The sequence below is a fragment of the Mytilus trossulus genome, chromosome 11 (genome assembly GCF_036588685.1).
Source record: "Mytilus trossulus isolate FHL-02 chromosome 11, PNRI_Mtr1.1.1.hap1, whole genome shotgun sequence".
Classification (NCBI taxonomy): Eukaryota; Metazoa; Mollusca; class Bivalvia; order Mytilida; family Mytilidae; genus Mytilus; species Mytilus trossulus.
Genome location: NC_086383.1, coordinates 8,213,847 through 8,237,496, shown reverse-complemented (window position 1 = coordinate 8,237,496; position 23,650 = coordinate 8,213,847). Strand labels below are relative to the sequence as shown.

General features: G+C 32.3%; 1 protein-coding gene across 1 annotated transcript in view; it reads left to right on the top strand.

Moving 5' to 3' along the window:
* Window positions 1-19,629, top strand: part of LOC134691692 (uncharacterized) — a 48,726-nt gene extending 29,097 nt beyond the window's left edge. Inside the window, exons 2-3 of the mRNA XM_063552254.1 lie at window positions 16,532-16,867; window positions 17,538-19,629. Coding sequence (XP_063408324.1) covers window positions 16,537-16,867; window positions 17,538-19,519 — 2,313 coding nt within the window. The 5' untranslated portion in view covers window positions 16,532-16,536 and the 3' untranslated portion in view covers window positions 19,520-19,629. The remainder of the gene's footprint in view (window positions 1-16,531; window positions 16,868-17,537) is intronic.
* Window positions 19,630-23,650: the final 4,021 nt, after the last annotated feature.

The following is a 23,650-nucleotide window of genomic DNA, read 5'->3' as shown; positions in this document are numbered from 1 at the left end:
AGCGTTTGGGCAGCCGCACTTTGAAATAACCACCTACGTTATTTGCAAACGTTGAAATCGAGTCTTCGCTATTATTAAATAAACACAACTCGTTCATAGTGTTCATTCCAGTTTACTCTTTAGTCTCTCTCTTATAAAATGTTATAGCTTTATTATATTCAAATTATTATACCGTAGAAATAAACGCAAATAGTAAGTGGTTGCTTAACGTCCAGAAGCAAATAGTTCAAGCATGTTAACAAAAGTCAACCAGAAATACAATAGGTTAATGGCTTGTAATAGAGGCCTTATGGGATAATGGTCGAGAAAATTTGGACTATAAGAAAATGAGGGTATATTGGATAGATACAGACATTTTGTTAATAGGCTAAATCGTGTTGTGAAGAAATACATTAGTACAGTAGACAAATTTAGCTTCTATACGGTTTAAAAAAAACCTTTAATCGTTTCTATAATAAGGGTCCTGGCCTATACATGTATCTCTTACTAAGCATTTTGTTATCTTCAACACAGTCTCATGTAGAGGAATAACATATAGAGATAACAATTGTTTGATTGGACCGTATGCTAAGAGCTGCCAACCTACAGAGCCAGTAACTGCTTATCCAAACCGGTTCAAAACGGTTCTAGTTTCTCTGCACAGACATAATTCCTTCACGTGCACAACAATTAAAAGGATAAGTAAAGAGAAATATTACAGCATAATACAATGTCATATTCATATTTGTTTGTATTTTTTTCTTATTTAAGCAGCTCATAGTTCTATTTTCTTTATAGCAGCCGTATAATTGTATTCCGTACAGATTAGTAGCCTACATTTCTCTATTCTTTATAAAAAAAAATTATCATCTTTCTTTATTCTTTATTTCTGACTTTATTTGTCCATTCTTCTCTTTTTTTATTTATATCCTTTATTTTTTTATGCCCGCTATTCTCTTTTTTATAAACTTTATCAAAAACTCCTTATATATACATATAGATAGATAAATTACATTATCCGTGTATTTTTCAAGATAAAAATCATTACGTCCGTTGACTTTACAACTATATAGATAGGATATAGTTAAATGAGAAACAATTTTTAAATTCGAGATATTAATTTAGTTAATCATTAGTGGTGAAATTTCAATGATATGATATTAGATATAAGTGGTTCAAAATGATTTAGAAAGCAAGACTACTGAAAATTTACGGCTTATAAGATGAAAAATCTAAAAACTAAAGATAATTATTTTATGTCGCAGACGATATTCCTATAGCTGTTGTCCGTTAATTAAAACCAGTTAAAAATCGTGTATACATGTACACATGTTATTGAAGAAAAGAATATAAAGATACGTATTTTAATCACCAGATGTGCTTTATCTCATAATGTAATTATTTGAGGTGTCATTTTTATCAGCTCCGTATGATATCAATAAAGTAGTTGAAAGAAATCGAAAAGCAATACTACTGAATGTTCAGCAATCTAAAAAATAAAAATAAAAAGATAAATATTTCCTGTATTGATATCAAACATTTTAATCCAATTATCTTTACACGTGCATCTATTGATATAACCGCCTACTGGATTGATAGACATTTTATCTGATTTTTATCAATAGTATACCTTGGGGAATTCTTACAGTTGTTAAAAGCATGTCTTAGAAGTGACTATTTTAAGAGGTAGACTTATTATTAGGGGTTGGATTGAAAGGGTTAGTGTTTAGCTAATTATAAGTCGCGTTCGTTTTGGAGGGTATACCGTCCACTTTTAAGAGTAATACGTAACGTCCACGTTGACGTGTATCCTTGTTCAATATTAAGGTATAGCATCCAAAGTTCGAGCCCAATTATAGCGTCAGCTTCCGTGCCCAAATACGGTGATCGTGTGAGTCATACCCTTTGATTCTCATCACGAAGTCAATCCAAATTCAGAAGTCCGCGTTTATGCCCAAATATAGCGTCAGTGTACGTGCGCATGTCCAAATATAGCGTCCATGTCCGAGGTTTGAGGCTCATAATGCTCATACAATTACTACCCAGGTTAACTGACTTGATTGAGAGAGGGTTGCTGCTCACGAGAAAGCTACTCAAATAAGAGTTTCAATGGTGAAATTAAATGAAATAATCCTTCCGTTTATGTGACAAACGTCATCACGAGTTGGTTGATAGTTATTGAATATCCGTTTCACCTATGCCATGGGATATGTTCAGAATGTCGTAGCTATAATACCGTTCATTTTCCCAAATTCAACCTAAAAATCAGACTTAATATGGGGTTTGTAAATACATTAAGAACTCGACGGGTGCCACATGTGGTACAGTATCTGCTTATCCTGAGTACCTGAGATCACTCCCATTAAAAAATTGGCTTGGTCTTTTTTTGTGTATTTTGTGTACTTCTGATTGTCTGTTGGTCTTTTTTTCATGTTTTGCGATGATGTTGGCAGTTTATGTTTGACTAATGGGTAAGTCCCTCTGGTATTTTTCTCCTCGCCATTATAAATAAACAATAACACTTCATTTTGAATACTACAGACGACGACATACAGTCTTTGTATGGTGTAAACCTCCCTCTAACACCATACACTATTACAACGTTCACCATACACCATTACACCATAATCCCTGTACCATCATACGATACACGTTACGACTTTGCACCATACACCTTACACATTCTTTCTGCACTAATCAAAATAACCCATAATACAATGTAATTTTAAAGAAAGCGTGAGACTACAAAACTATCTATTTATTTAAAAAAACGAATTTTGATCACACTAATATTTAAAGAATGACTGTAATATTTTTTTTGTCTATGAAGAAATAACGAAAAACGTGGTGCACACTGAAAAACGCGCGTATTTACAGTGTGCACCACATTTTTTCGAATTATTTCGAATAGACAGAAAAAAATATTACAGTCATTTCTTATAATTTAATTCTAAATTCTATTTTAAACCATGGAAAAACATGAAAAAACATTGATGACGTCACGGTCACATGACTAAATTATGTATATGGACTGATAACAAAATAACGTCAGAAGACGCGTTACATCCACAATTGAATTATTGTAAATTAATGTATAAAATTGAAAACCTTTTTTTATCAATATTGTGGAAAAGGTTGGTACATTTTCAAACGCTTTAATCCGCTGCCTTTATTTGCACCTGACTAAGTTTGGAATTTGATGTTCAGTAGTTGTTTTTTGTTGATGTGGTTTATATGTTTCTCGTTTCTCTCTCTTTTATTTAATATAAACTAGAACGTTGGTTTTCCCGTTTGAATGGTTTTACACCGGTCAGTTATGGGTCCTTTTATAGCTTACTGTTCTGTGTGAACCAACGTAAGGCTCCTTGTTGAAGACCGTACCTTGACCTATGATTTACTTTTACCAAGGATTTGTATCTTACTATACAAATCCTTGCTTTTATAAAATTTGACTGTGAAGGAGGGTTGTCTCGTTGGCACTCATACCACATCTTCTTATATCTATATCTGATATTTTCAAATTATTTGAGATTACATTATGTAAGTTGTCAATTGCATATAATCAAGCAGAGGACCAAGATGTTCCCATTTACCTTAAATTGACCTACCAAATCAAAATTGAGACAGGATTCCAACCAAAAAAAGAGAAACATGACGGGTACGAAATGTAAAACAAAATCTGCACCTAATACGACACCCTTCGTTCTTGATTTGGCTTGTATTGCTCAGTTTCTAGTATGCAATGCCGATCTCTTACAGGTATTATGAACGACAACTCTAGAAACAAAGACAATTCTGATGATGAAAATCTATTTGACTGTATTTAGTTTTGATGTTATATCTGTGAATCTCGTAGGATTTTGTCTGATGCTCGGTATGTTTCTGTGTGTGTTATATTTCAGTGTTATGTCGTTGTTCTACCCTTTTATTTAATGCGTTTCCCTCGGTTTTAGTTTATTACCCCGTTTTTGTTTTTTGTCCATTGATTTGTGAGTTTTGAACAGCGGTGTACTACTGTTGCCTTTATTTAAAAAAACTACGTACTGGGAAATATACGGTGTAAAACGACTTCCGTACCGTGGAAAGCATAAGTTTATAAAAAAACAAGATGTGGTATGATTGCCAATGAGACAACTATCCACAAAAGACCAAAATGACACAAACATTAACAACTATAGTTAACCGTACGGCCTTCAACAATGAGCAAAGCCCATACCGCATAGTCAGCTACAAAAGGCCCCGATAAGACAATGTAAAACAATTCAAACGAGAAAACTAACGACCTTATTTATGTAACAAAATAAACGAAAACAAATTATAGACATACTTACAAACATAAAAAGAAGATGTGGTATAATTGCCAATGAGACAATTATCCCAAAGAGACCAAAACGACACAAACACTAACAACTATAGGTCACCATACGGTATTCAACAACGAGCAAAGCCAATACTGCATAGTGAGCTATAAAATACCCCGGTATGACAATGTAAAACAATTCAAAAGAGAAATGGCCTTATTTGTATGAAAAAAATGAACGAAAAACAAATATGTAACACATAAACAAACGACAACCACTGATTTACAGGCTCCTGATTTAGGACGGGCACATACACAATTAATGTGGCGGGGTTAAACATGTTATCGGGATTCCAACCCTCCCCCTAACCTGGGACAGTGGTATAACCGAAAAACATAAGAACGAACTATTAAAATCAGTTTACAACATTACTTAACCAATCATTCGATGGAGGAATAGAAATCTGGAATGACGTTTTCGGACTAACAATCAGTCAGTTTGAATAAATGTATAAAGCTTGTTTAAAAAGAAGGAAGATAAAAGAACAGTGGATACTAAACATAAGATATTACGACAAATCTTCAAATGAATATCTGGAATACTTAGAAAACAGTACATACTGTAATAAAGGTAATACATTCATATTATTCATGACAACTTAGTTGCGATATAATGCGAGCGCAACGACAGTTTTACAAAATATTTCTTGATGTATCGAGAAACCCTTTAGCCTAAGGCCAACATGAACACTGACAACAACAAATAAAGACAAGTAGACAACATTGTTTCAGAAAAAGGGAGAAGGTTTGGGCCCATTAAAACGTTTAATCCCGCTGCAAATGTTTGCACCTGTCCTAAGTCAGGAATCTGATGTACAGTAGTTGTCGTTTGTTTATGTAATATATACGTGTTTCTCGTTTTGTTTATATAGATTAGACCGTTGGTTTTCCCGTTTGAATGGTTTTACACTAGTAATTTTGGGGCCCTTTATAGCTTGTTGTTCGGTGTGAGCCAAGGCTCCGTGTTGAAGGCCGTACTTTAACCTATAATGGTTTAATTTTTAAATTGTTATTTGGATGGAGAGTTGTCTCATTGGCACTCACACCACATCTTCCTATATCTAAACACCATGACCAATCAAGTATAGGACAAACGTGTAAAACAATGATGAAATATTAAAACGACACACAGACATCAAGAAGACTAACAAAGAGAAATAATCAGAACGAATACAACAGGTTTTTCCACAGAAAAGTGGAAAGAACTAATACTAATCAGAACAAATACAATAGGTCTTTCCACAGAAAAGTGGAAAGACCTAATTATATTTGTTTGTTCAAACCCGAATTACAGGTTTGAAACACCCACAATATAGATTGGTTTGGACCGTTAACACCTGATCTGAGATACATTTAACCTCAGAAACTAATAAGACTAATCTATTATTATTCTATTCAAATAATTCAAATGTATGGACTGCACGTGTTTATCCCCGACAACATTTGTGAATATGTTTAATAGGCTATCCATAACAAACGAATTGGTTGCATGTCGTTGTCTTCCTTTAAATGTTTGTTATATTCTCATTTTTGTAGCATACATAGATCATTGCTTTTTATTTACCTTTGCTATACATATTTGATTCATTATTTACATGGCATATTGTACATTGTTTGCCGGTGACCTATGATAGAATGTTCTACTTATATTGAACATCTGACATAAAATATATCTATAATCAGATTTTTTTTTATATAAATTGAATATAAACATTAACGAAAGACCACTGGTCAATTTGTTATTAAACTTACAAATACAATTATTTCAATAAAAAAAATTCATCTATATTCTGTTTTTAATAAAAGTATGTAGCACTTATAATTAGTTGATTGTCATCTTTCTTCAGTGGTGAAATGTGCAATCAAAATCATACGTCTGATATAAAACATGCTTATGAGTAGAAAAACTTTACTAATTTTAAATGGATATATTAGCCCTAGACCTCTGGTCTATTTTGTAAACCAACTCGAAATAACGTTAGTTTTTGAAAAAAAAAATCCTTTAAAGTCTGTTTCGACTTCCTTTGATAAATGTGATGAGCTCTTAAGATAAGTTGATTGTCATGTCTTTGTTTTAAAATAAACAATAGAAGATATGATCTTGACAGAAAATTTACAGTTCATTAGCCAGGAAGTTTTAGTTCTCTTATAGTTTCAACTTCCTTAAAAGACCGGTATAATTAATTCAAGTTATATTGAGGTTCTCAGATTATTTCATTTGACTCATGTAGCCAATATTACAAACATGTATGTCTGAATCTTTGCATTACATATTATCAAGCAACAAAATATATATTCTGAACCAGAAATGACAGACTATCAGTCTTTACCCTTGCCGTATAATTCTCAAGACAATTTTCATTGATGAAAATATCTTTGCATTGAATAAGACTACGGGAGGTTGATGCAATGCATTTGACAGTGCTTCCCTATAATAACACAAAGCTTATGATAACATCAACGTTCGAAGAGTGGTTTAAATTTTGTTCAATAGTGACATTGTTTAATAATAATGTATAGATTTGCTATACATTTAAGTTTTATTTTATTTCTTTTTAGTAGGTTTTTGTACGTTGTTCAGATGGCAAAATGAAATAACACAACGTATCAAAAACGAATAGACAAGAACTGTTATATTCCTGACTGGGTATATGCACTTTCAAATGTAGAAAATGGTTGATTAAACCTGGCTCTATAGCGTTAACCTTCTCACTTTAATGATAGTCTCATCAAATTCCGTTATATTTACATTGATGCGTAGATCACTTTGTTTTTAAATAAACAATAAAAGATATGATCTGTATAAGTACAGTTAATTAACCAGAAAGTTGTGTTAACCCCAGCTTCCTTAAACGACTGCTTTGACTAAATCACGTGCTATTTTCGTTTTACTAACCAGCCTGTATGGTTTTTAAAACCATGGACTCTCCACAATTATGAAATATTTGACATGAATGTTTGTGCAGAAAACTTGTCCTTTCACATACGTATATTTAGGATTTTTACATGGATTTCATTGAAACTACTTAATCAGTGAGACCTGCGCATGAGGTTATAAAAGAGACATTGTGATATCATCCGTATTATGACGTCATTCATTACCGACGGATCAAAATAATGTCAATTATACCACTCCTACCTTTAATCCTTTAAGTAATAGTGTGCCACAACAAGTGAACATCGAGTGGCCTGCGATAAAAGGGGGAACATTCGTTTTTGACAAAACATTCTTAAACACATGTAAAATCCGCAATTTGTGTTTTTATACGAACAAATTCAGATAGTCTCAGTTCAATTACTAGTTAAACTTTTTCATAAGGAAATGTTGCTGTCTTTTTTTCAAGTTTCCCTAAACTTCAAAGTTTAATCCGTCAATTATTATGTAAGGCAACAAGTAATCACCAAGCGGCCCAAAAATTTTGGAGTAAAAACCAGTGCATGTTTTCCCAGGACTCCAATGATAACCATCCAGACATTTATAGTTACAACGTGTTTCTTATGTCTGCACACAAATAACATTCCAGCACATATTTGACATAAACGTGTCATATGCAATTAGTCTTGGTTTTGGTGTGGGTTTGTGTTCATCAATCTTAAGCTATACATGTATATGTTGTTGTTTTTTAATTTTGTTGTTTGTCTATTCATCTATTTTTCTGTTTTACAATGACATTTTAAGTTTATTTTCCACTCATGAGCTTGAAAACCTTTTGAATCTCTTTTGCGTCAAAACTTTTTAATCATTGTACTGTATCAATTAATGATCTAGTTATGTCCATATCATTATTAAATGACAGATGGATAGATAGAAAACAAAAAGATTGACGCAAAACTAAAGATGGATAGATAACAAAACAGAAAGACGGATGCAGTTTTTGTTATATGTTGTTATCAGTAGCCGTTGTTTGATGTGTTACGTCAAGTAATTCAGCATTTCATTGTTTTAAAACCCATGAGTGCACTTTCAGATGCTGTATTCCTGAGAATGAAAAGTCATGCTGAAAGTAATATTTGATTATCCAATCAAAATTTGAACATAAACAACAATTTTCTCCTCGACAGTTGTCCTTTTGGGTCGGTGTTTTAAACAGTTTGTGCTCTAGAAATTTCCAGACTGTTTTCAGGTTCACCTATTTTAAAACATTGACTTACCAACTGATATTTATTTAGTTTTGCTTTTCTCATGTTTTTCATCATAAAAACATATTTCTGGATAGATGAGTATATAAGGTGTTTTTGTAGATAAAATAAATGAAGCAATCTAGAAAAAAAAATACAAATGTAATATGAAAATAATATTGGATTCAATACAATTTCCTTTCAAGGGAGCTTTACATTTAAGAGTTTTAAGTCGTGAATATGAAGTGATCCCACCATAAACACGACCACGAGTTGGTTGGCGATTATCAATTTCAACTGAGTAATTCTCCAATTCATTTTTTACCTATTCATTACATTTCATCTTTTATATAAGGGAAATGCCACTTACCGTTATATTCACATATCGTAATCAAATATGATCCGACCTTATGTTGTACGAGACTCTCCTTTATATATGGTTTATAAATAAAGTTTGTTATACACAAGGCATTTAATGTAACGTCGCTAGTCCGTTACTTATATAGCCCACACATCAAAAAAGAAGCGCCAAAATCAAGGCATAAAATATCGGTCAGATTTAGAATAATTTTAAAGTGACAATATTTCTATTCAGTTTTAACATATTTTATTTGCTGAATTAAAGCAAAATGGATTAGACACAAGTAAATCATACTTATGAAGTCTTCTCCATAAGACAATATAAAGTTACAATAATAGTATAATATAATGGACATGCATATAAAACAAACAGTTTATACAATATAATACTAGCTTTCATAGGTGAACAAAGAGGAGACAAAGTAAAAAAGGAAAAAGAAAGTTTGAAAAATCGTATACTTCTGTGACGATGACTTGTGGATTGATGACAACGATGACGTCCTGTGTCAGCAATTATAAAGCTCTATCAAGGCATAATAAATCTGTTTGACCTTTTTATGTAATTCTGAACATGTTTGAAAATTTGAATATTTTGTTCGTTCGAAAGTTCCAAGTGTACGCAAATTAATAGTTTTGTATCTAAAACAAAGTTTTCAGATAGCCAGTTAAGGTTATCGAATAAGTTTCTCCTACATAATGTGTATTTTGGGCAAACGAAGAAGTAATGGTAGACATCCTCAATATTGGACCCACAATGACAAGAAGGATCATTTATAATGTTAGCTCTAAATAGGTCATTGTTTAAGGATGAAGCGGAACATCGAAATTGCGTTAAGATAATATTTAATTTCCTTGGGCCGTACAAATAAAAGTTTCAACTTTACATACTAGACTATCGTTTTTTAATTCTTACTTAAATTTAGAAATAGAGTCGACACTGCGAATTTTTGGATCAAGTTTATTCCATTCACGTATAGTAGAGGGAATAAACGATTCAGTAGTAAGGAAAAGTCTACAAAATGGAACAATAATATCATGACCATTTTGAAACGGGTAGTTGGTTGTACTTTGTACACAAGGAGGTACAAGATTACATAGATATTCTGGTGCATGCTGTTGGTTCATGTTATAAAACATCTGTAATTTTCTTCTCCTTCTTCTTTCAAAAAGAGATTCCCAGCCATCCTCAGAATATAAAGTTTCAGTTTTTTGTAAATATTGGTAGACCTGTTACTATCCTTGCGGCCTCTTATTGTAAATTTTCTAATTTATTTGAGTAGCCTATTCCACAATTATCCCACACTTCCGTGGCATATTCGAAAATGGGTCTAATAAAAACTAAGTATAGTTTTTCGAAATGATTTCGAGACAATCGATAATTAAGTTTACGTTAAACATGTAAGTGTTCTTTACACTTGTAATTATACTTTCAATATGATTGTTCTATTTTGCGTCACTACTGAAATTAACTCCCAGGTGCTTATGAGATGTACTTAAAGGTATAGTTTTACCATTTAAGGTAAAGCTGTGGTCTGAAATCTCAATATTTGAAAAAATCATATTTTCGGTTTTATCTGGGTTAAATGACATAAGCCATTTAGAAGACCAAACATCCAGCTCTTTCAAGTCCCGCTCAATAAAATATCTAGTAATTTTGGGGACCTTTATAGCTTGTTGTTCGGTGTGAGCCAAGGCTCCGTGTTGAAGGCCGTACTTTAACCTATAATGGTTTACTTCTTAAATTGTTACTTGGATGGAGAGTTGTCTCATTGGCACTCACACCACATTTCCCTATATCTAATATGTTCTCCATCGTTACCAGAATAGTTGAATGATGTGTCGTCAGCAAATAGCCGACACAGTGAAGTAAGCTTATCAGCAATACCATTAATATATAAGACAAAGAGAAGAGGGCCAAGAACTGATCCGTGGGGACACCAGCTGAGACATTACAGAAGGAAGGAGACGAGTTATGTAATACTACTCTCTGTGTTCTGTCGTGTAGATAATCCTTAAGCTTTCATTTTATATATAAGACCCCTATGCCAAACTTTGTCGAAAACTTTAGAGAAGTCACAGAATACAAAACATTTTATATCTTTTTTTTCCAAGGAGTTTAGTATGCAATTATATATTTCAAAGAGTTGATGAACAGTTGAATTTTTAGGGAGGAATCCTGATTGATACTCGTTAATTAATTTATTAGATTTTAAATGACTGTATAAGTGCTTAAACACAACTCTTTCCATAACTTTTCATACACAACTAATTAAAGATATCGGTCTATAATTTGATGGCAAAGATGAATCTCCCTTTTTGAAAATGGGTATCAGATTTGCTATCTTCCAGCTAGTTGGGTATATTCCCTCTCTTAAGGATTTATTAAATATAATATGGAGTGGAACTGCTACCTTTTCTGGACACAGCTTTAGTATCTTATGACTGATCACATCAGGACCAGATGCTTTGTTTGGATCTAATATCTGAATAATATCTATCATTTCTTTTATATTAATTGGATATCTGAAAACTTACTATTAGTTTTTGTATCAAATTCGGGCAAATCAACATGATCTTCATCTAGTTTTTAAATCATACTAAAATATTTGTTCAACAAATTACATTTCTCCTAAGTCACCCTCGAAAATAATTATTGAAGGGAAAGTGTATTGAATCCAATATTATTTTCATTTTATTTTTTTTATAAATGAAATAAATAATTTATCCTATGAGCACAAGAAACAATAACATCGATTATTTTACTTTTGTTTCCTCATTGTATTTTTAAACAAGTATTAAACACAGATGATCAGTACATGCCCATCTCTTAGTTAAAATTGTGAGCTTATAAACATCTTTTCACAGAAAGATTTTCTGTTTACATTTTCTCTCTTTTTAAACAGTGTATAATCATAGACCCGGTATAGTGTAAGTGTATTTTCAATCTATGAGTTTGATTTTGCCTCTAGTATTTTTTGCCACTCTTTAACCAATAAAAGTAAAAACCAGTCAAAATAATTAACAGATGCAATTATATATGCAATAGTTAACTATATTCCAAACCATGACTTCTTTCGAAATGATAGTTCACATATTTGAAAATAATGTCAACAATTCAGTTATTTTAAATGATTTAAATCTAACGACAATTGACCGACATATAATTGTTTTATGAAATAAGCTGCTTACCGAAAAGAAAATTGAAACCAACTTTTTACTATTGTTAACCTATAACATCTAATCAATCAATGATTGAATAACTCTGCTGTGATATATTCTCACGATGGTAGATCCTAAGATACACAAATAAGAGTGTGATCTTGAAATGTACCAGTTTTTACTTTCCATAATCGTTTCCATTTGAATGAGTGTCTTGTCGTCTGATCTTAGAATTTACCAGTTTTTCCTATCCACTATTGATTACCTTTGGCTGAATGTGGAGTCGCACTATGTGTGATGCATGAAAAGATAAAATGTTACATTGTCTTTCATTGCTGTAGCATAACGCTATTGTCTTTGTATAGTTTGTAATATCGATGTCATTTAAAGTTTTCTATACCATGGTGTAGGTCATACGGTAACAAACAATACTACTTTCATGTAAAATTTATGTGTTGTCCTCTACAGATAGAAGTCGTACAAATCATCCTTATTTGTTCATATGTTAAGTCTTTGATAGTTTACTGTAATGTGAAAAAGCAAGATGACTGACATAAAAAAAGTGTTATTTGCAAATAACTTATCAGATTCAAAACAAAACAAAACACGTGAAACTGTGAGGTACTGCTCACTGATGATACCCTCGTTCGAATATTCCGGTAAACAAGAAGTTGTTGAAAAAAAATGCATCACACGGTAAACTGACTTATATAAACCCTGAAACCAAATTTCTGAAATTTTCATATTGTAGTTAAAGAGAAAAAATTGACGAACATTTTCTTTTTGGCTATCATGTGTAAAATTATACAAGTGTTTGATTCACAGGAAGTTGAAGAGTGATGGAATTGAAAACGAATCACACAGTATAGCTAAGTTATATCAACTCTGAAATCAAATTTCAGAAATCCTTGTATTGTAGGTCCTGAAAAAAAAATGCGACGAAAAATATTCATGGTACGGACTGACGGAGGGACTGACGGATGGATGGATGCACTGGACTGACGGACAGTCAGATGTAAAACAGTTAACTCCCACAAGCGGGGGTATAAAAACTTATAAATGCAATTGACATATAATATGATCATTGGAAATGTATGTACAAAGGGAACTTCCGCTCACATCATTTTCATTGAATTCGAATTCATATACATATCACAATAAATTTCACGTATATTTCTCCTCAAACGAGCCCATACGTGTAGTTCACGTCACAATAGATAGTTTGAAGTAATTCAAATTCTATTATTTTTTTTTAAATTTAATCAGATCATAAATAATATATTTGTGTTTATTCAAATTTTGCGTGAATTTCTTGTGAATCTTAAAAGATCACTTTAACACAAGAGTAAGGTTTAGATCAAAAGAGTTATTAATATTGTGTTACGATTTCATTGTAATTATATTTGTACACAAGTGTTTGACAATTTGTTGAGTGGCCACTCATTCTTGATATAGTACGAACGACATCAGATAGCATCGAAACAAGAATGTATAGTATGTTCATTAGGAAGTGTTTTTCTCCCTTTGTTTCAGTTTACCTAAACTTCTACGTTTAATCATATAATAGCATGAAGCAACAAGTGAACATCAATCGGCCCTGTGATCAAATGTAAGATATAATTTTTGATAGAACATTCTTAGCACGAGACGTTAAAAGCCTATCGACGAAACTTGTGTTTTCATACGAACACAATCTGATAGCCTCAGTTCAAGAAGTTACAATATGTATTTATCAGGAAATTTTGCCCTCTTTGTGTCAATTGGCGCTCACTTCAACGTTTAATCATTTAGGTAGTAAATTGAACCAAAAGCAGTCCAATGATAAAAAGTAAGATATTTTATTTTTAATTAACTAAAGCAGCAGTATACCGCTGTTTAATACATTCATAGCAGAGAAGTTTAGACTTTGTGTAAGAAATAGATGTTCCTGGTATCATCTAATTAGCAATACACAAATTGCAACATTAATGTTAACATATCAATCGCACATGATTTGGAGACAAAAGGTATTTGTTATCAGCATTTCTGTCTTTTCTTCCTTTAATTTGGTGCTGGTGCTTAGACACGTTTGTAAACATTTGTTTGTAAGACATTTATAAAATTAAGTTCGTCCACTATGAATAAAATTTACTGATTCTAGATGAAACCATGTGCGTGTTCGAACACTTCATATACAAATCATTATAAAGTTATAACATAAATTATCTCAAGTAAAAGCAGTTGTCAGAAAATTCTTAAGAAATGCCAAACGAACGTCTGAGAGATAGGTTAAACACGATTGAATAGAAAAAAACATAATCTATCAAAACTTTTGTACAATTTAATAAATAGGGACACACATATATATCAACAGCTGACTTTTAACCTGGGATATCAGTGGAATATTACAGGTACATCAAGAAAAGCGTGGTTTCTTGAATATAATGATGTTGAAAAAAGAAATAAGAAGAAAGAAAGAAATAATATATGTTTGACCTGTTGTAATAATATTTTCTCGAAAATGTATGAAATAAAAAGTAGAGGAAGGTTTCCAAAAATGATTTCCTTGTGATCATAATCATTATAATCATCAAGTGTTGAACACTTTAGCCAAGTGGCCGCCCATCCTTGGTATGTACTAACAAAATCAGATTGCATCAGTACAAGTATTTACAATGTTTTCATCAGGGAGTTTCTGTGTCTTAATTTGTTTCAGTTTCCCTGAACTCCTACGTTGAATCGTGCAAGATATTTTAGTAATCAACAAGTGACCACCAAACAGCCTTGTGATATATGGTAAAACATATATCTTTGATAAATATGCAGGAGACGTTTACCTTGTTGATTCTATCTGTTTTACTCCTCTTTAATTTCAAGGGATCACCTCAGTGTTTATTGCTACTTTGATTTCTCTCTTCGTAGTCGTCGTAGGAGATGTAAATCACGACAATCGTCTATTTCCTTAACATATAATGCAAATATATATGTTCCTGTTATCATCGAATAATATAAGATATCTTAGAAAATATGAGCCAACAACGTATTGATAAATGTTTATTGAATTATACGTGCGTATTAAATCATTAGAATGGTACCTTTAATAATTATTAGCTTGTCGCAGTGTTCTATTGTTTATCTGAAACGTGTCTTCTTCTATGTATTTGTATTGTTGTCCACTCATGAAATGTTGTAATGTTGTAATGTTAATGCTATATTTAACATTGTCATTAAAGCTGAGGTTTGGCTAGCCACAAAACTAGGTTCAACCCACCATTTTTTAGTTACATTTCCTGTACCAAGTCAGGAAAATGGCTTTTGCTATCTTATAGTTCTTTTCTATGTGTGTTGCATTTGCGTGTTTCTGTTTTGTAATTGCTGTATTAAAATATTTCCATTGAAATTAATGTAAGTATCTCGTTATTACAGTAAATGTATTTCAATTGAAGTAATATAAACTTCAGTCATTGCAATACATATATTGCATTTAAAGGTAATGTAAACTTTAAATACTGCTGTAAATATATCTCTATTTTAGGTAATGTAAACTATATATCATTGCAGTAAATTAAGTTGACGTAAAGATAATGTTAACTTTATCTCATTGCTATATGTTTCCATTGCCGTTTATTTAAACGTCATGCTATCGCAGTTAATGAAACTGCATTGAACATGTTGAAGGAAATGTAACCTTGATCTCATTGCAGTTAGTGTATCTCCATTGAAGCTAAATTGCAAACTTGATCACAATGCTTAAAATGTGTCTTTATTGAAAGAAATGTTAATTATTTTTCATCGCCTATTGGTTTAAATGTATCTCTGTTGAAAGTAATGTAAGCATATGTTATCACTCAGTGCTGTAAATATATTTCTTTGAAGGTAATGTATACTTTATTTCTTTGCATTAAAAGTTATCAGAATTCAAATATTAAGACTAATTACAGCTTCCCATAAAGATTTATTGGGTCAAGGTTTAGACTTGCGCAAACTGCCTTTGCATTGATAACATATGGATACTGTAATCTAGGTTAACGTGTCAATCATGAGTAAGATGTCATCATTACAATGTATATGATGCAGGTTTATCACATGTGTGTCCTTTTTTAAAAGGTAGTTGTACATATGAAAAGGCTCAGTACGACGTCATATCAACATATTGTGTTAAAGGCAAAACGGGAAATTTTCACGAAACGTTTTTTACAGTATATTTTTTTATTTACGTGGTCGAGACCCTGGGGTCATTTTTTTATTGGTTTCGTCAATTGTAATGGGAAGTATTTCTAAGAATTTGCATTTGCCCTTTTATTTAGAGAACCAAGATGTCCCCTATTCCCCAAAAGTGGACCACCGAATAAGACTTATTACCGGGTTTGTACTAACATTAGCAAGACGACGGTTACCACATTTGGAAAAACAAATCTGCGTTTATTTCCGGAGCACATGAAATCATTCTCATGTTTGGTTTTTGTATTTCGTGTAATTTGTTTGTCTGTTGTTATTTTTCGTCAATATGTTATAAGTTTATTTTTGACTTCTAAGTTTGAATGTCCCTTTGGTATATTTTGCACTCTCTTACAGGTATCATGAATAGACAGGCCAAACACGAAAGTAATGCTGATGACAAAAACCCAGTTGGCATCAAGAAAACTACGTACTGGGAAATTTACGGAGTAAAACGTTTTCCGTACCCTGGAAAGCGTAAGTTTGCACCTTTACTTAACCAATCTTTAGGTGGAGGAATGGTGATCTCAAATGACGTGTTTGGACTAACAATCAGTCAATTTGAACGAATGTATAAATCCTGTTTGGAAACTAGGAAAACAAAAGAACAGTGGATACTGAACCTTAGATATCCAGACAAATCTTCAGGAGAATATCTGGAATACTTAGAGAATTGTACAGACTGTAGTAACGGTAATTACACGACTTTTTCAGCAGGAACATCAAACAAGCCCGCCATGGCGGTTTGATATTCTAGCTGACGAAGTTAGTATCAAAAAACAAAATGCAATTATTCTTTTGATCGGCAATCTGTCTTAACTATATGTGTTTTTTGGTAAAGAGTATGAAGTAAAATAAAATGATAAGGAAAACAACTTGTACGCGTACAAAACGTTGGGTTCGTTGTTCGATTGCATGAATGAAGTCGCATGCATTTCATTGATAAACTGAAGCGGATGGATAAGATCTTGTAACGTTACTGCACTGGTGCATGACGTCATTGCCTAATATATGTTTTTGAGTATCAAGTACTGTCCATGATATTGAAAATATAAGGCATTAAGATAAACGGAAAAATGTTCTAATTGCCGTTAAATAACATTTACTAGTTTTAATCACTAGACAAATGACGCCCTTATTGCGAAGACAAAGTAGCGAACATTCTAAGAATTGTTCCATTAATTGTAAACTGTCATATTTGCCAATACATACACATCGCTAGAAGTTGTTTACGCAAACATACCACATCAAATATTCGCTCTCATCATAACGATCGCTTGCATACATGTAGGGGAGCTGTTTATCTATTTATTATTTTATGGTTTTATAATACATTTGTAAATACGTATATTATTTTTTAAAGATCACTTGCGCTGGATTGATCCGAAGGAGAAATATATGTACGAACTCCTAGTACAAACAGTTGGTAGTGAAATAGATATACGAACGAGACAACGACTATTTATCATACAGGATATGATCTACAATGTTTGTACGCCTCCTATTACACAAATATCTAGTGGAAGTTTATCAGAAGGATTTGATTTACCAGGCAGTGACATAGATATAATGTACGTATGTCATCATTTAGACGTTGTGCAGAATGTAAGCAACATTAAACATCCAAATTATTGTGATACATTCGTTATGGAGACAGCTATTAATCATCCTGGATTCACTAGACTCAGATTGGTAGCAAAAGCGGATGAGAAATCTGTTTGTAATTTACGATGTTTCAATTGTCCACCAGGTACATGCACCGGAAATAACTATTATCTACATGTGAACGCTTTTTTAAATTCTTTAAAGGCTTTATTTAATTCACAGGTATTTGTACACGGTCCATGCATGTCAAATGAAGATCAAACGATGGACATCGCATACTGCATACGGAGTAAATATCTACCTCAAAACGCAATTCCATGGGCATCTCGTCATCGATCCCAATGGCCACCTAGTTTTTTAATTGACAGGATCATAAATTATGGATGCTTATTAGTACCTATAGGACCTAACACTGTTTCAGGTGATAGTTTATGGAGAGTGTCGTTCTCTATGGCAGAAAAACTTCTAGTGCATTCGTTTAATTTTACTCAACTCTTATGTTACGGTTTACTTAAATTAGCATTAAAGCGTATAGTTAACACGAATACTGATATCAAAGAGTTGCTGTGTTCCTACTTCCTGAAGACGGCTTTATTCTGGGTCTCAGAGGAGTTGGATATCGAAATATTTAAATTATCTAAATTGTACTATTGTTTTTCTCTCTGTCTTGATAAATTAATATCATGGGTAAACAAATGTTACTGTCCGAACTATTTCATACCTGAACACAATATGTTCATAGGAAAGATTAATCAGAGTAACAATAAGATACTACTTTGTGTACTTGAGAGTATTCAGTTTGGAGGGATTGCTGGGTTGACAACTAGTGTAGTTCCGCCTGACAAGGAAAGTCACTGTGTATTAAGTACAAATAGAGAATCTCCGTCCATCACATTAGACTTCCTATTTTACAGGGTTAATACATTTTATTGGGAATTTCCAATTGACCTTTCAAGTTGTTATAAAAGACTTGTATCTACTAAATCTCTACTAAATTTTACATCATCTTTATTTTTGAGTGATGCATGTAAATATCATTATGCAAACATCAATCAAATGGCAGCACAACTTCTACCATCGCCAAACACATTAAATAACAAAAACAACAAACACAAACGTTATCATAAACATTTGCAGGATGGAATCAAGACAGATGCTGTTTCGGGTTGGTTGTTATACGCGTCGTTTTATTATGTAACGGGACAGTTCAATATAACTCTAAGACTTACAGATTTTGTTCTCTCCAGATGTTCACCTATTATGGTGTTTCATTGCGATCTACCTTCTTGTGGACATAGAAACATGTACAAACAAAATATTCATTCTTCAATGACTTTAAATGACAGGATGAGAATGGCTATTATAAGAAATGTTAGGTTCTGTAAGGACTCATCATTAATACCAGGAGAACTAAGACTAGAGGTTGAAAGAACAATGATAAAAATACCGCCTGTTGTAATGTTACACTGCCTTAGATTTTTATGCTATCATCATCTTGGTGATATCATCAACAGAGAAAAGTCTTTACGTGATTTATATACCACAGTAAAATATAAATATTTAATTCAATCAGCACATTTATCTGATTCAATAATAATAGTTGGAGTATGCTATGAGATATCGGGTGATAAAGACACAGCCTATCAGTGCTACGAGGAAGCTTTGAAAGAAAACGATGACAAATCTAGTACCGCACAAATAAGAAAATCAAAATTAGAAGGCAGCTATTGTGGACTTTGACAGTTATGATATCATACCAGAGTTGATCTAATCGTGAAGGTAATTTTTTGCCTGAATATTAAGACGCTAATGTTGATGATACTGACAATATGCATTACATTTTGTATGTAGACAAGATAATTATAATTATGTTATGCTAATATTAATTAAAAGTTCATCTATAGTTATACATACAATGTGGCCAAACATCAAAATTATTATAACTAAAATTCATTGCAGCTTTGATCGCTGATAAAATTACATTTACCCCTAAAAATACATACCGTGTACATAAAAAAAGAGGAAAACAAAAAAAGAACACCGAAGTGCAACAAAAACAAACGCCAACATGTCGTCAGTTAGTTTACACACTTACGCAAAAGAGGGACGAAAGATCCCAGAGGGACAGTCAAACTCATATATCGAAAAAGAAATGACAACGCCATGGCTAAGAATGAAAAAGACAAACAGACAAACAATAGAACACATGACACAACATAGAAAACCAAAGAATAAGCAACACGAACCCCGCCAAAAACTAGGGGTAATCTCAGGTGCTCCGGAAGAGTAAGCAGATCCTACTCCACATGTAGCACCCGTCGTGTTGCTTATGTGATTACACATCCGGTAAATAGTCTAATTCGGTAGGTCACAATCATGAAAGGGAAGGGGATTGTAGTTACGACGTAAGGAGCATATCTGATATCATTTGTGAAACGGTTATTCCATAACGATCAACCAACTCGTGATGGCATCCATAAAATTGACGAAGGGATGATTTTAATCTCACCATTTGGAACTCTTGGTTTTATAGCTTCCTTGTGAGCAGCAACCCTCTATCAATAAAATGACGTAAGATCAACTTATTTGTGATGATGTTCATAAAATTTACGGAGTGTCATTTTTAATCTTTTCCATGTATTACTCTGTTGAAGCACACGCCCATTTAATAACATCCGTATGGTGAGAACATGTGTAGTCGCACTATCTGGACAGAAATATATAGTAGACTGTATATGGCTCTGGCTAGATTATTGTTCGTGAAGCATCAAAAGAAACCCTGTAATATAATATCACATTAAATAACAAATTATATAAATTAATTCTTTTAAACCATGTATTAAATCAATCTGGTTAATTTACGTAATATGTGTACTCACAAAAAATAACCAATTTACTGTAAAATACGTCACAGTTTATGAAATTAACAAAATGTGCAATTAACCTTATCTTATCAAAGTATAACTTTCTGTGACATTCGAAATAGAATTTTACTTGTTAGAAAAGCAAAATAGAAACATAGTTTCTCATTAAGCAACACATTATCATATACAAATTAGCCGTTAAAACTATATACAAACAGTCTAAGCAAAAAAAGCAAAAATTAAGCCAATAGCAAAAAACAGCTTACAAGTAGTCAGCACTTCGGGGTTGACATGAATATCAATTATATGGTTATCTATATGAATTAGATGTTACAAAACTATGTTATTGTCGAAAAACTAAGGATTTTTCTTAACCCAGGAATAGATTACCTTCACCATATTGGCACATTTTTTAGAATTTTGGGACCTCAATGCTCTTCAACTTTGGACTTGTTTGTGTTTATAACTGTTTTGATCTGAGCGTCACTGGTAATCGTATGTAAACGAAACGCGCGTCTGGCGTATTAGATTATAATCCTGGTTCCTTTGATTTACTTTTTAACACTAATTATTGATAAAATTCCATCGTTTTGTTTGAATATTAACAACATGATATTTGACCAGAATAACAAGTTTTCAAATCAAGTTTAAGAAAGTATATGTCTTTTCTTCAAATTTCCTTTAATTTACTTTTAAATATATACGATAAACTGTCGCAAATTTTTTAAATGAATGATTTAGATTTACCGACAATTGACTGACAAATACTTAATGTAAATAATTGTAGTAATTGTTTTATGAAATTAAGTGCATTGTCTGCTTATTAAGAATGAAATGGCAAAACCGCCATTGTCCAATTGATAACCTACAACATCTAATCAATGAATGATTAAATAATTTTACTCATTCACTATTTTCCATTAAATGAAATAGCAAACACATCAATATAATGTAAAGATCCAAAGTAAATCGAAAAAGTAAAAGTCGATATGATTGGTTTCAACCTAAACTAACCAGCGATATGTTCTCACGATTATAGATACAAAAATATGCGTCTGATCTTAGAATGTACCAATTTTTCCTATCGACGATTATTTACCTTAGCCTGAGTGTAGAGTCGTCTGATCTTAGAATACCAGTTTTTTTCCTATCCACGATTGTTTACCTTTTGACTGAGTGTGGAGTGGTCTGGTGTGTGATGCATGAAAAATATAGATTGTTGCATTGTCTTTTATTGGTGTACATATAGTATAAAATTGAGAATGGAAATGGGGAATGTGTCAAAGAGACAACAACCCGACCATAGAAAAAAACAACAGCAGAAGGTCACCAACAGGTCTTCAATGTAGCGAGTATACATACCATTATTGTCTTTTTGTGTATATTTTGTAATACCGATACCATTTAAAGCTTTCTTTACCATGCATAACAATATAAAAAAAAACCGATGTGGTTTGATTGGCATTGAAACAACAAGATACCAAAATTAACAACTATAGATCACCGTAAGGCCTTCAACAATTAATAAAGCCCATATCACAAGGTCAGCTATAAAAGGCCCCAATATGCATGACAACACAAAACAATTGAGACGAGAAAACTAACGGTCTTATTTATATTTATTGTTGTAGGACGCACGGTAACAAAAATTACTACTTCAAATTAATGTGCTGTCCTCTATAGATAGTTGTCATAATGGAGGTCATTGATAAGTTTACTATGATCTGAAAAACTTCTGACATAAAAGAGTGCTATTTGCAAATGACTTATCAAGTTCAAAACAAAAAGAACTACTAAATGCATTTGACATATAATATAACAAGTATGAACACAGGGAACTTCCCCTCACATCAATTTCATTGAATTTTAATTTATTTGAATCTTACGTGAAGTTCACGTAAATTTCACCTCAAACGGGCTCATACGTGAAGTTCACGTTACAACTCATAACATTAAGTAATTCAAATTACACCTGGATTTTCAAATTTTATCAAAATCTACTAAAATATAATTTTTGTGTGTGTAAATTTCACGTGATTTTTTTTGTGAATTTCCGGTTAACTTTAAGACTTTAAACATTGTTAAAGATAAAATAAAGATTAATTAACATGATAATTAACGTAATTAAATTTGTACAATTTGTTTAGTGACCACCCATCCTTAAAATAGTACACATAGACATCAGATAGCATTAATACCAACATTTATAGTATTTTCATCAGGACGTGTTTTCGCCATTTGTTTCGGTTTCCATAAACACCTACGTAAAATCAGTCAAATAAACTGGATGCAACAAGTGAACATCAAGTGGCTCTGTGATAAAAGGTACGATATCCATCTTTGATAAAACATTATTAGCAAGAGACGTTAAAAACCATGTCGACGCAACTTGTGTTTTCATACAAACACAATCAGGTGGATTCAGTCAAAAGAATTACAATGTTTCATCAGGAAATTTTGCTCTCTTTTTTTTCCAGTTTCCTTAAACTCCAAATTTAATCCGTCAATTATTATGTGAGGCAACAAGTAAACACCAAGTGTCCTAGTGACAAAAGATAAGACATTTTATTTTTGATGAAACACTCATAGCAGATCGTTTACACCTTAGACCAACTTATATCGATCTTTTTGGAACTTCAAGGGATTGCTTCAGTCTATAACAATACAGATATTGGACCATTAATCAATGTTGACGTATCACTTGCACATGATTTGAAGACAATGCATATTTGTCATAAGGTTTCTGTCTTTTCTTCCTTACATTTGGTGCTGTTGTTTAGACATGTTTGTAGTCCCGGCCAGTTATTAAGACATTTATCAAAGTAAGTTCTAGAATATTGAATAAATATTCGTTGTTGAACTAAAATTGAAAAAAAAGTACAATTGGGTCCGTGCAATTCTTTGTAAGATTTCTATGTTTTGTAGTATTGTTTGTCTGTTGTTTTGTATGACATGGCGTCGTCAGTTTATTTCGAATTATGTTTTTAAAATTTCCTTTGGTATTTTT